Here is a 12,559-nt window from a genome sequence, read left to right on the forward strand (position 1 = left end):
CGCGCTGTTTGGAAGTGAGAGTATTTTGGAGCTGCTTTTATTTCCCAATATCCTTGTCTGAGCAAAGAGCCTCTGTAGAGGCAGAGCAGTCTCAGTGCCAAGGCAGGAAACAGCTGGAAGGCAGAGAGCACTGCCCGGCCAGCGTGATCCTGGGGGCATCGCAGGGTGCCAGGGAAGGGGATGGGGGTGCTTTGCTCCAGGGCTCCCCTTGTCACTTAGCCCAGGAGGCATCAGCTCCGGATGGCATCAGGCAGCTGCTCTGGATTTTGCCGTGAGATGGAAGCGCTTTCCCTGCCCATGGATGAGGATTAAACAGTGAAAACCCACACGGACCCCATTGCAGTCGGGTTGCTGCTCAATTCCCACCCCTTTCTGCCCTGCTCTCCCCATGGGGAAGCACAACCATTCCTCCAGTGCCAGGAGAGACCACAGCACAGACGTCACGAGCTGGCAGACACACAAGGATGTCACAATTACACATGGGCACATTTTATTCTCTTGATGCACCATTTCTGCTCAACAGCCAAAGCTTTATGGATTCAAAACCAGTAGCCTTCTCCCCCTCCCACTCACCCACCCACATTTTTTTGCCTGCACATCCCCTTTACCACCTCTCACCCACTCTTAGATTTCTAATTTGAGTATTATATCTGCTTGGAGTCTGTTTTCTCAGAAGAAGCCAAGAGACAACTCATTTTTTTTTTTTTTTTTTTTCCTCCCAAGAACCATATAAATTACATGCAAAACATTGTACATAGAGATTAATATCAAAATGCAATACAGATCAGGTGCACTTTAAGCTGGACTCTAGGATATGGCAAACACACCAGGGTACATAGTTTTGAAACCACTTTTTTTTTTTTTTTAATGTCATGCATACCACATAATATTCAGTCTTTTGTTTTATATTTTTCTGTTTTTATACAAAAATACCAGTGCTTATTATACTAGTTATGGAAAAGAAAAAAAAACTCAGCTCTGAGTGCCCTCTTCAAATGAAAATTTTGTCGTGAGAGCGCTGGATAAATATATATATACACACACAAATGTTGTTTTAATACTGTATATATATATATATATATAAATATATATATACACACACATACATATATATAAATATATATATATAATTAAGGGTAGGAAATAAACTAAAGGCAGTTCTAGCCATGGGCTTCTTCGAACAAAAACCGGTTTTCTTTTCACTGAGCAGGACGATGAGGCAGGGAACAGCCCTGGCAAAGAGGCGGCGGGTAGGAAGAGCTGCGTGCCACAAACGGCCCCTGCGCTCCGGGGTGACGATGGCACGGCGGCCGGACACCGCGGCGAGGAGCAGCTGCTGGTGCTAGGAGCTTCCTTCCCCGCAGGACGCGCGGTGGAGCTCCGTCCCCGCAGCCCCTGGCACGGAGGCGCGCTCCCTGGGGCTGGGAGGGGGCTTTCCCCTCGGCCCCGAGTCCTGGCGCAGCAAGCAGCAGTCCTAGAGGGGTTGAGCACTGCAGGACTCGGCCATGGAAAGCCAGAGGCTGCCCATGCTAAAATTCAGTTTATTTTTTTTTTTTTCCCTTCTTGAGACTGTTTCAAAATTCTCCTCGATGCTTATTGCACAAAACCTTTGAAAATTAAGTACAGCCCCTGTGTAAATCAAAGAAAACCTCATCACAGAATGCAAATGCCTACGAATGGCTGTTCGGCACTGCACACAGGACGTGATGTAATGTCTTTGGTACCAATCTGCCCATTTACTTCATGGAAAACACCACCACCAGAGACCCTGTCATTAAGAACTGGATGCAAAATTATGTTCAGAGTGTTTTAATAACGAAGCATTCCAAGGCAAGTTAACACAGATCACAGGGTATGATTTCAGTTCCTGTCTGGCAATGGCACTCATCGCAGTTCAAACAAAGCGAAAAACAAAATCTCCCCCTCTTCCAAGGCATGTCGCAGAGTCCCCACAGTCCATGCTGCTGCCCATGCCTCTCCAGCAGAGCACCCATCTCCCCAAATGTTTGTTTGTTTTTATAATGTCCTCAATAACTTAACCCAATAATCGTCTGCTGCCAGTATATCATTGAAACCAAATAAGAAAAAATACTTTACATGAAAGATGTATGCACAATAAATGGCTTACCTTAAGCAACCAGCCATACCAACATGATTTTTATATATATATATATATATACACACACACGCACATATACATATATATATATATATATATATGTATACATATATATATATATATATATATATGTAAAACTTGTCCTCCAACTAACATCTAGTATAAAGATGGCTGCTCAGAGAATAGGAGGCTGACTGGCATCAATGGCAACACGCCGGCACTTGGAATTGCCATCGCAGTCAGCAGCCACTGCAGATGCAGGACCCTAAGATTTTTATTATTATTTATTTATTTTACTTTAAACAAAATACATATGGCTGACGTAAAAATATCAGTTTCTGATCTAAAGAAAACTAGACTTCTTTTTTTGCATAATATTTATCTATAATGATTTCTCCCCCCCTCCTAATATGGAAACTAGGACAACAATAAAGTATCAACTAACAAACAACCAGACCCCTATGGCAACCTGCTGGTCACAGGCCTCTGGGAGGGAATTAAGCACCTCCAGAGTTGGCTTTGTGTTGTTTTTCATTGGTTTAAGTCTTTTTTTTTTTTTTTTTTTGGTTTTCCTGTTTGTTTTTAAATAGGTCTGAGGTAATTAAAAAGAAAGGAAAAAGAAAAAAAAAAAAGCAGCACCCTCCCTCCCCCAACACATATAATAAATATTTATGCAAGCCTCTAAGATTTTTTTTTTTTTTTTTTTTGCAAGCACATAAAATAGAAAAAAAAAAAAAGTGATCTTTCGAGCAATGTCACCTTCAGTACGGAACCAAACCCCACGAGCATCCCTTCCCCACACCGCCACACAGCGGCACGCTGCGCCTTCCTGCCCACAGCATTTGTTCGTCTCACATGCAGAGGAAGGGGAGGACAGCAACAGGTTTGTCTGCGCGGGCAGGGCTGGTGTCTCAACACTGAATTTGCAACTGAGATGGGCAGTGGTGGCAACTTCTCCTCGCTGCTGGCAGTGAACTGAGCCCAGCCTTCACGCCCCCCTTGGCGGCACTGGGCAGGGCAGCAGGGCCTGACTTCGGCACCTGGGTCCTTCCCTGCTACCACCCCAAGGAAGGGATGGCTCAGCGCTGGGCTGGAAACAAAACAAAGACACTTGGTTTTTGCTGTTGTCATTAAGGAACACTTATTTCTTGGCAAAGTAGTGGGCCCTCGCGTGGCAGGCGGTGCTGCAGGCAGTGCTCGGAGAAGGCACGGGAGATTCTGCTGTGCGTTCTTAACGGAAAAGGAAAAAATAAACCAGCCAGAGCACCCCCTCACAGATACCTACAGGGACAGAGGCCGGGCAGACAGCACAGCTAGTTACCGCCATGTTCTCTCTGCTTCCAATCAAACCTACTGGGACAAGGGACAGAAGGCAGCAGAGCTCTTTTCAGCCCTGCATACTAGGGGACAACGACCAAGGGACCGCACTCACGGGGAAAGAAATCAAGCCCAAGCAAAGCAAAAATCCTGCCTCCTGCCCACTCTTGGCTTGGCAAGATGGCTAGAGCCAGGACACACAGGACACAACCTACAGCTGCCGCCCTGCAGAGGAACAGTTACTACAGACCAAGGAGAGGCAGGATGCAGGGTGAGGAGAGAACCTCCAGCAAGCAAGGCCCGCAGCACTTCTGGAAGAGCTGCAGCCGACCAACAAACCCAGCACCAATATCAGCTGCAGGAGTGCTGTGGAAACCAACAGGTCTCCCCACAGCCACAGAGATCCCTTTCCCTCTAGGGCACAACTCAACTTGTTCTTATGATCTGAGAGCCGCCCCAGCCACACCAACAACATTTATTCTCCATTCACACTTCAGAAGTGACACACAGAACCAGTGGGTCCAGCTGGAGCATCCCCTGGGTTCCTCCTCACCTGACACAGCTTTCACTGCGAGGCTGATGATTACTCAGCCCAGGAGGAGTACAGACAATCCAAAGCAGGCAAAAGTCCCTCTGCTCCTGACAGTGGGAACTGCTAAAGCTCCCCAGAGCTCTCGCCAAAACGCTGCGCAGGTGATCACGAGCAAAAGAGACGCAGCTCCTCTAACAGAAAGCACCCCGTTTCTCACTGTTTCTTCTTCACCATGCTTGACCTGCCATTCACTTCCACCTTACTTCATGGTGGGGAGAGAAAGGAAAAAAAGGAAAAAAAATAAAATCAAGCCCTCACAACCAAACCAAGCCACCTTCATTCCTTGTCTACCAGAGACTGCTTTGGAAACAGACAGCAATGTGTGCACACAAGAGGAGGAGCTGTAAAGGCTGGGTACCATTTGTCAAGGTGGAAGACTGGTGTACATCCCTGTCTGAGCAACCTGTGAGTAAACACCTTCCTCCCGACTGTTTTTTTTTTTCTTTTTTCTTTTTTCTTTTTTTTTCTTTTTGTTTTATTTTTAGGCTTTTTGCACTACAGTGCTAACTCCCCCAACTTCCCACTGTGAAGTAACTGGGGGCAAATCCCACAAGCAAAGAACAAACCCCCAACATTGGAAGAAAACCTTAAAAACCACAAGTGAAAAAGAAAGTCACAAGTGCACCTCAGCCCTCAGGCAGGGACTGTGCATGTAAGACTACAACAATTTGAGCTTCCTTGGAACATGCATTTTTCAACGTGAAAACCCCCTGCAGGCACATGGAGCCCAACTCTCAGAGAGGAAATAACCTGGCTGTTTCACTTGGGCAAGTACCACTGAAAACTAGGGGTGAAGATGCACGATGCCCCCTCTTCTAATTCTCAGCATCATGGTACTCTGGTTCCCACAGCTAAATCATAGTAAAAAAAAAAAAAAAAAAAAACCCAAAAACAAAAACAACCCCAAATGATATACTTATGAGCAGTTTGACACAAAGTGACTGCAGCTTGTGATCAGTTACTGATGGCAACATCACGCTGGACGTGGGGCGAAGGTGGAGGAGGGCGGTGGGAGGGGGGTTGAAGTTCTAAGGTCAAACCGATGTCTCCAAGCTGTGAAAGAGGCTTTCAGGCTCCACAAAGTTGACCTCGGTTTGATCACTGTCCACTGCGTTGTTATTTCTGTTGAGGGATGAAGATCCACCCAGGCTGCCCCCACCTCGCTTTTTGAGTCCGTCGGTCTCGGGGTCATCTTCGGCGCTGTCAAGGAATGGTGTTCGAGGCTCATCTTCCTCCAGGATGAACTCCGGGTGTGTCATGAAGTTATGGATGGAGCTTCTGGACTCAGGTTTCTCGAGGCCTTCATACAAGGAGCTACGGAACGCATTCACCACCTTGATCTGCCAGCAGGCGAGGGTGCAGAGCATGGGGATAAATAAAAGAGGGGTTAGTAGCAGCCATGAGGCTGGAGCTCCCTGGAGAAAATACAAAAAAAAACCAAAGGGACAATAAAACAAAAAGGACAACAACAATGATCACCACCACGGAACAGACAGGTAAGTCAAAATGAGAGATCTATGGTGAACTAGGAGGGCCAACATGGACCAGACCAGGCACAAGGTGTGTGATGGGGAGTCAACTGACTTTCTTGCTTCAGAAGCTGCAAGAAAAGACAAAAAAAAACTCAAAAACAAACAAACAAACAAAAAAACGAAACGAGATCATTTTGAATGAACAGAAGCCAAACTGCATTAGTTGTCATTATGTGTGCGCACGCATATGTGTGTGTGTGTAAACAAGGACAAAAAAGTGGCACTACAACTCAAAAAAGAGGTGGGTTAGACAAACAGTGGGTTTGCTTCAAGGCAAAAAAAAAACAAAAAACCTACTGTGGGAGCAATGTGTTTGTTCTATCTCTGTTTTTAGACCTACAGAAAGGAACGGGCTTTAACAAGGCATCTAACAAGGTGTCACAAACTTTCCAAGCCCACGTGAAGCTGTAGGTCCAAATAGATGCCATGAGTAGCAAAATAGGACCCAATGAAACATGCAAGGAGGAAGCCAGATGCATGTGAGCTTCCCTGCACTGCAGCCAGAGATCCCAGGCTGGAGCTCCGCATCCTGCCCTGCATGTGCCAAAGAGGTCTCAGCAATCCCCCAAGGCAGATACAGCTGTTCTTTTCGGAGCTCTGCACACACAAGAAATCCAAAACCTCGCTAGAAAGCTTGGCCACTTGCTGCCCTGTGAAACCACTGGGTTTCCATTGCTGCCAAAAAGCAAGGCATGACAAGCAAGAGATCCAGAGCCCAGTTTGCATAGCTGGGGTCCTGCTGTGCTGCACTGGGGGGGGAGGGAGAGCTCTGGAAACGAGCCAGGACACGACCAGCACCAAATTCACTGCTCTTGCCAGCTCCTCTGCAAGTGCAGCCTTGTGCTCTTCCAGTCCCTCCCTGCATGACAGGTGACAAGCATCAGATCCTAGGGGTGAGGGGGCACTGCTGGGGGCTCAGCAGGCAGCTCTCCCTGCAGCCCACACACCATGCACAGGGCAACCAATGCATGCACCTGCAGGGCTCCAGCTCTTGCAGATGACTGGGGGCTGCAATCACTCAGAAGATGCCAAAAGACAAACTGAATGAACGCTGCAGTATGCAGGCTGACAAACAGCTGAAGGCTCCCAAGTTAAGAAAGACCCAGTGAAACCACACTCCCTGCTTTGCCTTTTTATTACAAAGCCAAGAGCCGTGCAGCACACAGGGCTCCTCCAAAGCGGCTCTTGGATGACTCCATGGCAGCTCCCACAGATACTCTGCTTGCTGCTTCTCCCCCAGTGCTCCCACCTTGCTGGGGCTCACACCAGCATCCTGCTGGCTCGTGTCACTGCCACTGGGAACTGCCTTAGCCGTCAGTGACCCCTCCCCACAGCAGCACCACTACTCTTGCTCCATCTCCAGGCACACAGAAGAAGAAAGCAGCTCCAGCACCTAAGGAACTCTATTAACTCCCTTCCATATCCCCTGGGGAACAAATGGAAGGAGAGCTGTAGATCACACAGAACAGATATTTCTCTAAAGCATCCTCATGCTGCAACCCTTGCAGCCTCCCCATCACACAGCAGGGGAAGCAGAGAGCTCGAAGAGCTGCTAGAGGAGAATGAGCTATGCAGCCCCTTACAAGCTGATGCTGAAAGTGTATGTTGCCACTTCTTCAGGAACCATTAGAGGCTGGGAAGCACATCAAACCCAGCACAGCTAGAGGGAGCCTCCGGGGATCATTGGCTTCAGCTTTAATAGCACTGACAGAAGCAAACCAGAGAAATTACTCAAACACAATTCTTATGCCTGAAACTCAGGAGGTTTACCTGCACAATGCTCCAGGGTTCCCTCAGCACAGGGGATGCGCTTTTGATCCGCTCCGCATCAGGCTCAGAATGACGCTGATACCCCACACCAGGGCATCCCCACAGATGCAGCACATCCTAGCTAGAAGTAAACAAACCTGCTCGGAGCCCACGAGCTGGATGTCAGACACTCAAGAGGAAGTACCACCATGAAGCTGGAGCACCAGCTGTCCTGTGACAACTGAAAGTTTCCACGGCTGGGAAAAGGGATTCAGAGCCGTTTGCTGCACTTTATCCTAGATAAAGTCAGGATTTAATGTGAGTGCACAAGACAAGGCAGACCGCTGAGCAGACCACCTGGTACTGAGACCAACAGTGCAGCACTTCATCAGCACCTCAAGAAGAGCAACTGCAAGCGCTGACTGCCCTGACGTGGTGTACAAAAGCCACAGAGAACCAGCCTAACCCACCTAGACAGTGCCTCGGTGCCTGCCAGCACAGCAGGGAGTGCAGCATGAGCTCTGGAGCAGTCACACAGCTCTCCCTTCCCCACCACTTGCAGCACAGGTGAGCCCAGACTCCACCTGTCATCCCACAGCATCTGCTCTGCCAGAGCAGCAGCTTTTTCCATATACTCATTGATTTAACCATCTCTTGAACCACTGTTGCAAGATTAATCCAAGAAGCTGTTCCTTCGTTAAAAGAACTTCACATTTACAGTTCACTCTCATTTTGCACCATCACCACTGCAGAACCACTGTGCACAACAAGGTGGAAGTGACATCTCCTGCACCACGACCGCTGAACCCCACCGCCCCAAACCAGGTCCGACCAGACACGAGGTGAGCTCTGCCAACCACCTCTTGGAGAGCCCTCCCGAGATCTCCTTTTCCTCCATTGGCTCCAACAGAGCACACAGGGCTGCTGAGGTCCAGCCCTGGAAAACTCATCCCAGAAATGAAGTGGAAGACAGCAGGACACTGTTAATCTGTAGAGGGAACTGGAGCTCAGAGCAAGGGAAGGAAAGCAGCAAAGGGAATAGAGAAACATCTAGACAGAAAACAGAGGGAAGACTTAGCAGCTTGGGTTAGCTGTTGGTGAAGTTGTTTGCTGTCTGGAAGGACACTTGCTATCCAAAATAATCCCTGCTGCACAACAGGGAGAAAATTAATCCACAGACTGAAAAAAAACTGCATTGTGATTTTGCCCATCCAAACGCCCTGCCCTGAGACCCCTCTAATGGGTTTTCTTCCAGTCAGAACGTCTCGGTGCAGAGATGACCAGAAGGCAGCTGTGCTGCTTCAGAAACACTGGGGTTAAACAAAACTCAGGTATCAGTGTTGACTAAATAGAGAGAAAACAAAATTATACAAAAGTTCTCTCTTCTCCACCACACTGTGTAAACATTGGAGACTGAAAGCTGCTCAAAAAGTCACTCAGGGTATTTCTTTAATAAGAACAGAAGAAGGAAAAATGACTGTGCAATAAAAAAGCCAATTATCTGAGAAAGATGCACTACCTACTTACAGCCCTGCAGACAGAATCCTCACTCACGTGCTCGTGGGCCATTACTCTGCTCATAACAAACACAGGGCACCATAACAGAGCAAGATTTGCTTTGCTCTGGAAACCTATTGCCAGATGCAAGATCCAGCTTCGTCCAGCCATGTTTTCCGTCCCATTTGCATGCAGAAAGCTGTGGGCACAGAATAGAGCAGCCAGCCCTGCTGAGCTGCTGCACAGGGCAGCGATGCTCCGGGGCCACCAGGGGACCAGCAGAGCCCCCATGCCACCCTTGCAGAGCAGGGGACACACTTAGGTGTGCTCCTCGTCACGGCATCATTTACACTTCTGCCGAGCTGCTGCACATTTGCGCAGCCCAAGGTTTTCTCCAGCCTCAGGGCTGGGCTCTGTGGGACCCTGGGGGTGTGAGTACTCCAGGCTGGGCACGAAGCCCTCCACCCTATCCCACAAGGCATGCAGGTTAACCCTGGGACGGGGAGGTTGCTTGCTGAACAGGTGGGCCTGGTTGTGGGTGAGTGATGCAGAGCACCCAGCTGCTCCTGCACTGCTGAGCACGGTAGGGTGCAGACCCCACTGTCACTCACACACACGTGGCAAGAGCAGAGAGCATGCAGGCAGCACGGCCCTGCGGCCCAGCCAGCCCCAACAGTGTGCTGACTGCTGTGGGAAGGGCCGAGAGGTTGCTTTGCTTCCACGTGAAGGGCTCTGGAAAAGCAACCTCTCCAGCAGCTCCTGGGGCTGTGCAGGGCCCCACTGCAAAGAACTGGCAGCGTCTGGGCACAAACAGCACTCCCTTCTCACAGCGGTGCTCTGAATTGCTGAGAAATTAGCATGGTTCTTTCAGCCAGAACCACCAATTTGGTACCTCCCTCCCCCTCCCCCCAACCCAATCAGGAGGGGGGACTCAGATGTCAGTCCTGCAAAGGAGAAGAGGTGAAAAAAACAAGGAAGCAACAAGGAATGGGGTGAGGGAAGGACCAAAAAGTATCACCAACTTATTAAGGATTCAGCACCTCTTTTTTTTTTTTTAATAAATAAATAAACAAACACCATCTCCCACCCCATCCTTCACTTTAGAAAACAGTGGGTCAGAGGGAAAGAGAGCAGGCTGGGTCAGGTTGTGCAGTGCTCTGTGGTTATTAGAAGTCATGCATTGTAATAGACTATCACTCACTGCCCGCAGGAGGAGATGCAGCAGCAGCAACAGCAGAAGTGGTGGGAGTGGAATTGACGGAGGAAAGAGCTACATGGGTTGGGCTAGAAACATTTTTTACATCGTGGTGCTGGCTCACGATGGAAGGCTGTCTCCTGAGGGCTCCCTGCAAAGAGGAGGCGCCGGTCTGGAATGTGTAAACTACGTCCATCTGCAAAGAATCAGAGAATGAGATAGCATCGTCCCAGCCAGAAACAGAGACAGGGGTCAGGGACAGAGGGAACGGGGTTGGGGCAGACACACAGGGATAGGAAGGAAGAAGGATGGAGAGGTGGAGGAGGAAGAATGAGAGAGCCAACACCACCCAGCCCTCACTCCCACAAACCCACACGGGTTTGGTCAGTGCACGGGGGCAGAGGGGAGGTAGGCTTCCAGTCCTTGAGGGTGCAAGAGGTGCAGGGTTCGTTCCACCACCGAGAGATGAGGCGAGGGGGAGCGGCACGAGGAGCAGCCCAGGTCATTCCCAGAGCTGCAGGAGGAGCAGAGACAGAGAGAGAGCAGCGGAGGTGTGAGCTGGCAGCCTGGAAAACTGTACTGAGGAAGAGTTCGTGGTCCCTTGGCCCCACGGGGCTGCGTCCTGGAGTGCAGCAGGTACACAGGACCATAGCGTTCTATGCATTCCACAGCCTCTCCCCCAGAAGAACACAGGGCCCAGAAGCAGAGCTGGTAGAGCAGGCAGGGAAGCCACCAAGATGCTGCACCCATGGCACACTCCGCTCAGGAGGGACCGAGCAGCACTCAGAAGCTTCCCTGACTCACGTCCCCTCGGCTGCCCCTGCCCTGTGCCGACCCCTCGCTGCTCCCCTGGGGAAAAGGACACTTTCTCCAGATTGCATGCAGCTCTCACACTCTGCTTTGCTCTTTGCCCAGTCTGACATTCATCAGGGACACACCCTGCCCTGGCACGCCAGGCTGGCCACAAGGAACACGGCCTGTTTAAGGCATGCCATCTGGGCACTGACTTCCCTGAAATGCTCAGGTCTGACCTGCTGTTGCTCCACTTGACATATGGGGCACCACAGCCAGAAAAAACATGCTCGAGAGGCCTCAAGATTTGCCAGCAGTTGCAGAGGGGAACAATGCTCCTAGGCACTGCAACAGGTCCACCACAGCTCACAGGACACAGAATCCAGAGCCATGGGCACAAATGCAGGCACAGAGCCAGAAGCACACCTGACTTTTGGCTGCCCACACCTATCAGGACATCGGGATTGCTTCCTGACCTGACCCGGGGCTCCCAGAGGCAGCTCAGCCCCTGCCAGCGTTGCCCTTCACCTTGAAACCCTCAAGGCAACATCTCAAAGAGAAGCCAAGCTAACCCAGCCCAAGACAGCTGCCATGCTAGCTCCAGTTCCTGCGCTTGGGCCACTTCAGTTGACTTGGTTTGTTGCAAGGCCTGAGAAGTGGGAACAAAGGGTGATACATGAGCCCCAAGCTTTGCTCCATAAGGCAGCTCTGTCCTGGGCCTCAAGGGAAGAAGGACAACTCCTCACTGCAGGGACTTCCCCTGCCCCAAACAGCCAACCACTGTGGAGGCAGGGCAGGAAAAAAAACGCGAGGACAACAAACACCTTTCAGGAGAAAAAAAAAAAGTCAGAGAAACAATTGATGCAAAAACCATATTAACCAATTCTCTTCCCTTTCCCTGCTGGAGGGCCAAGAGCAGCAGACACAGAGCAGGAGAGCTGGCAAGGAGGATGGCGAAAACCCTCCAAGGGCAGCAGGAGGTGATGCTCATCCACAGCCATCCCCTTGGAGCAGGGCTCTGCTCAAGGACTGAGGGAGCCAGGCTCAGCCTGAGGTCCTGAGCTCAGAGAGCACAGTCAGCTCCTGGAAGCACCAGCAACCATCTGGCAAGGGGAAGACGCCTTCCCCAGACACCTCAGACTGCCTAAGGCTGATACCAGCTCACATCAGCCTGGAGTGGAAGACAGCCCTGCTGTAAGAGCCCCAAGGGAGGGAGCTCAGTGCTCCACGCTGCAGCTCCACTGGGCTGATCCCTGCCAGGATCACTACAGCTCCAGCACTGCTCTGCTACCAGTGAGGTGGCCATCGGCCACATTCTGCGTCAAAACAGAACTCGTACCACCCCCTGCCCACCCCAGGCTGTCCCAGAAAGTCAGACTATCCTGGTTTCCGAAAACCAGGACAGACCCAGAAAGGCACAGGTGGTGGGAGAAGTCTAGCCCAGGAGGTGATGGCATCCTCTGAGCAGTGGCTGTCACATCTTTCCAGACGGAGCCCTGGAAAGAAAGGGAAAAGGAGAAAGAGAGAGAAGAAGGGCCCACAGGACCCGCTGCCCCACATTACCTGCGTCTGTATCCTGTTGAGACCCCTGAACCACAGGATCTGCCCACGCCGCAGCTCCATCTCAGCGTGGTCGATCTCATCCACATCCTCTGGCAGCTCTTCCTCTGGGATCTCCTCCTTGGTGATGCCGTGCCCAGCTTCCTTGAGGAATTTCAGGTGGCTGGTAGGGACTGTGCAGATCAGCTGGGGAGAGACAAGGAGAG

At 50.4% G+C, this 12,559-nt stretch overlaps 1 protein-coding gene across 8 annotated transcripts in view; it reads right to left on the reverse strand.

Annotated features, from left to right (window-relative positions):
• Positions 1 to 1,793: 1,793 nt before the first annotated feature.
• The window catches only part of LOC128087985 (plasma membrane calcium-transporting ATPase 4-like), a 36,894-nt gene continuing 26,128 nt past the window's right edge, over positions 1,794 to 12,559 (reverse strand). For 3 of the 8 annotated variants that reach the window (XM_052698040.1, XM_052698039.1, XM_052698038.1), the window contains 3 exons: positions 12,357 to 12,539; positions 10,108 to 10,197; positions 1,794 to 5,368 (listed from right to left, as the gene is read on the reverse strand). In XM_052698040.1, coding sequence (XP_052554000.1) covers positions 5,063 to 5,368; positions 10,108 to 10,197; positions 12,357 to 12,539 — 579 coding nt within the window. In that variant the 3' untranslated portion in view covers positions 1,794 to 5,062. Of the gene's footprint in view, positions 5,369 to 10,007; positions 10,198 to 12,356; positions 12,540 to 12,559 lie in introns of all 8 variants that reach the window. The other 5 variants (XM_052698044.1, XM_052698043.1, XM_052698042.1 and 2 more) reach the window with 3 other exon arrangements.

This window comes from Tympanuchus pallidicinctus, unplaced genomic scaffold (assembly GCF_026119805.1).
Source record: "Tympanuchus pallidicinctus isolate F22 unplaced genomic scaffold, pur_lepc_1.0 scaffold32, whole genome shotgun sequence".
Taxonomy (NCBI): domain Eukaryota; kingdom Metazoa; phylum Chordata; class Aves; order Galliformes; family Phasianidae; genus Tympanuchus; species Tympanuchus pallidicinctus.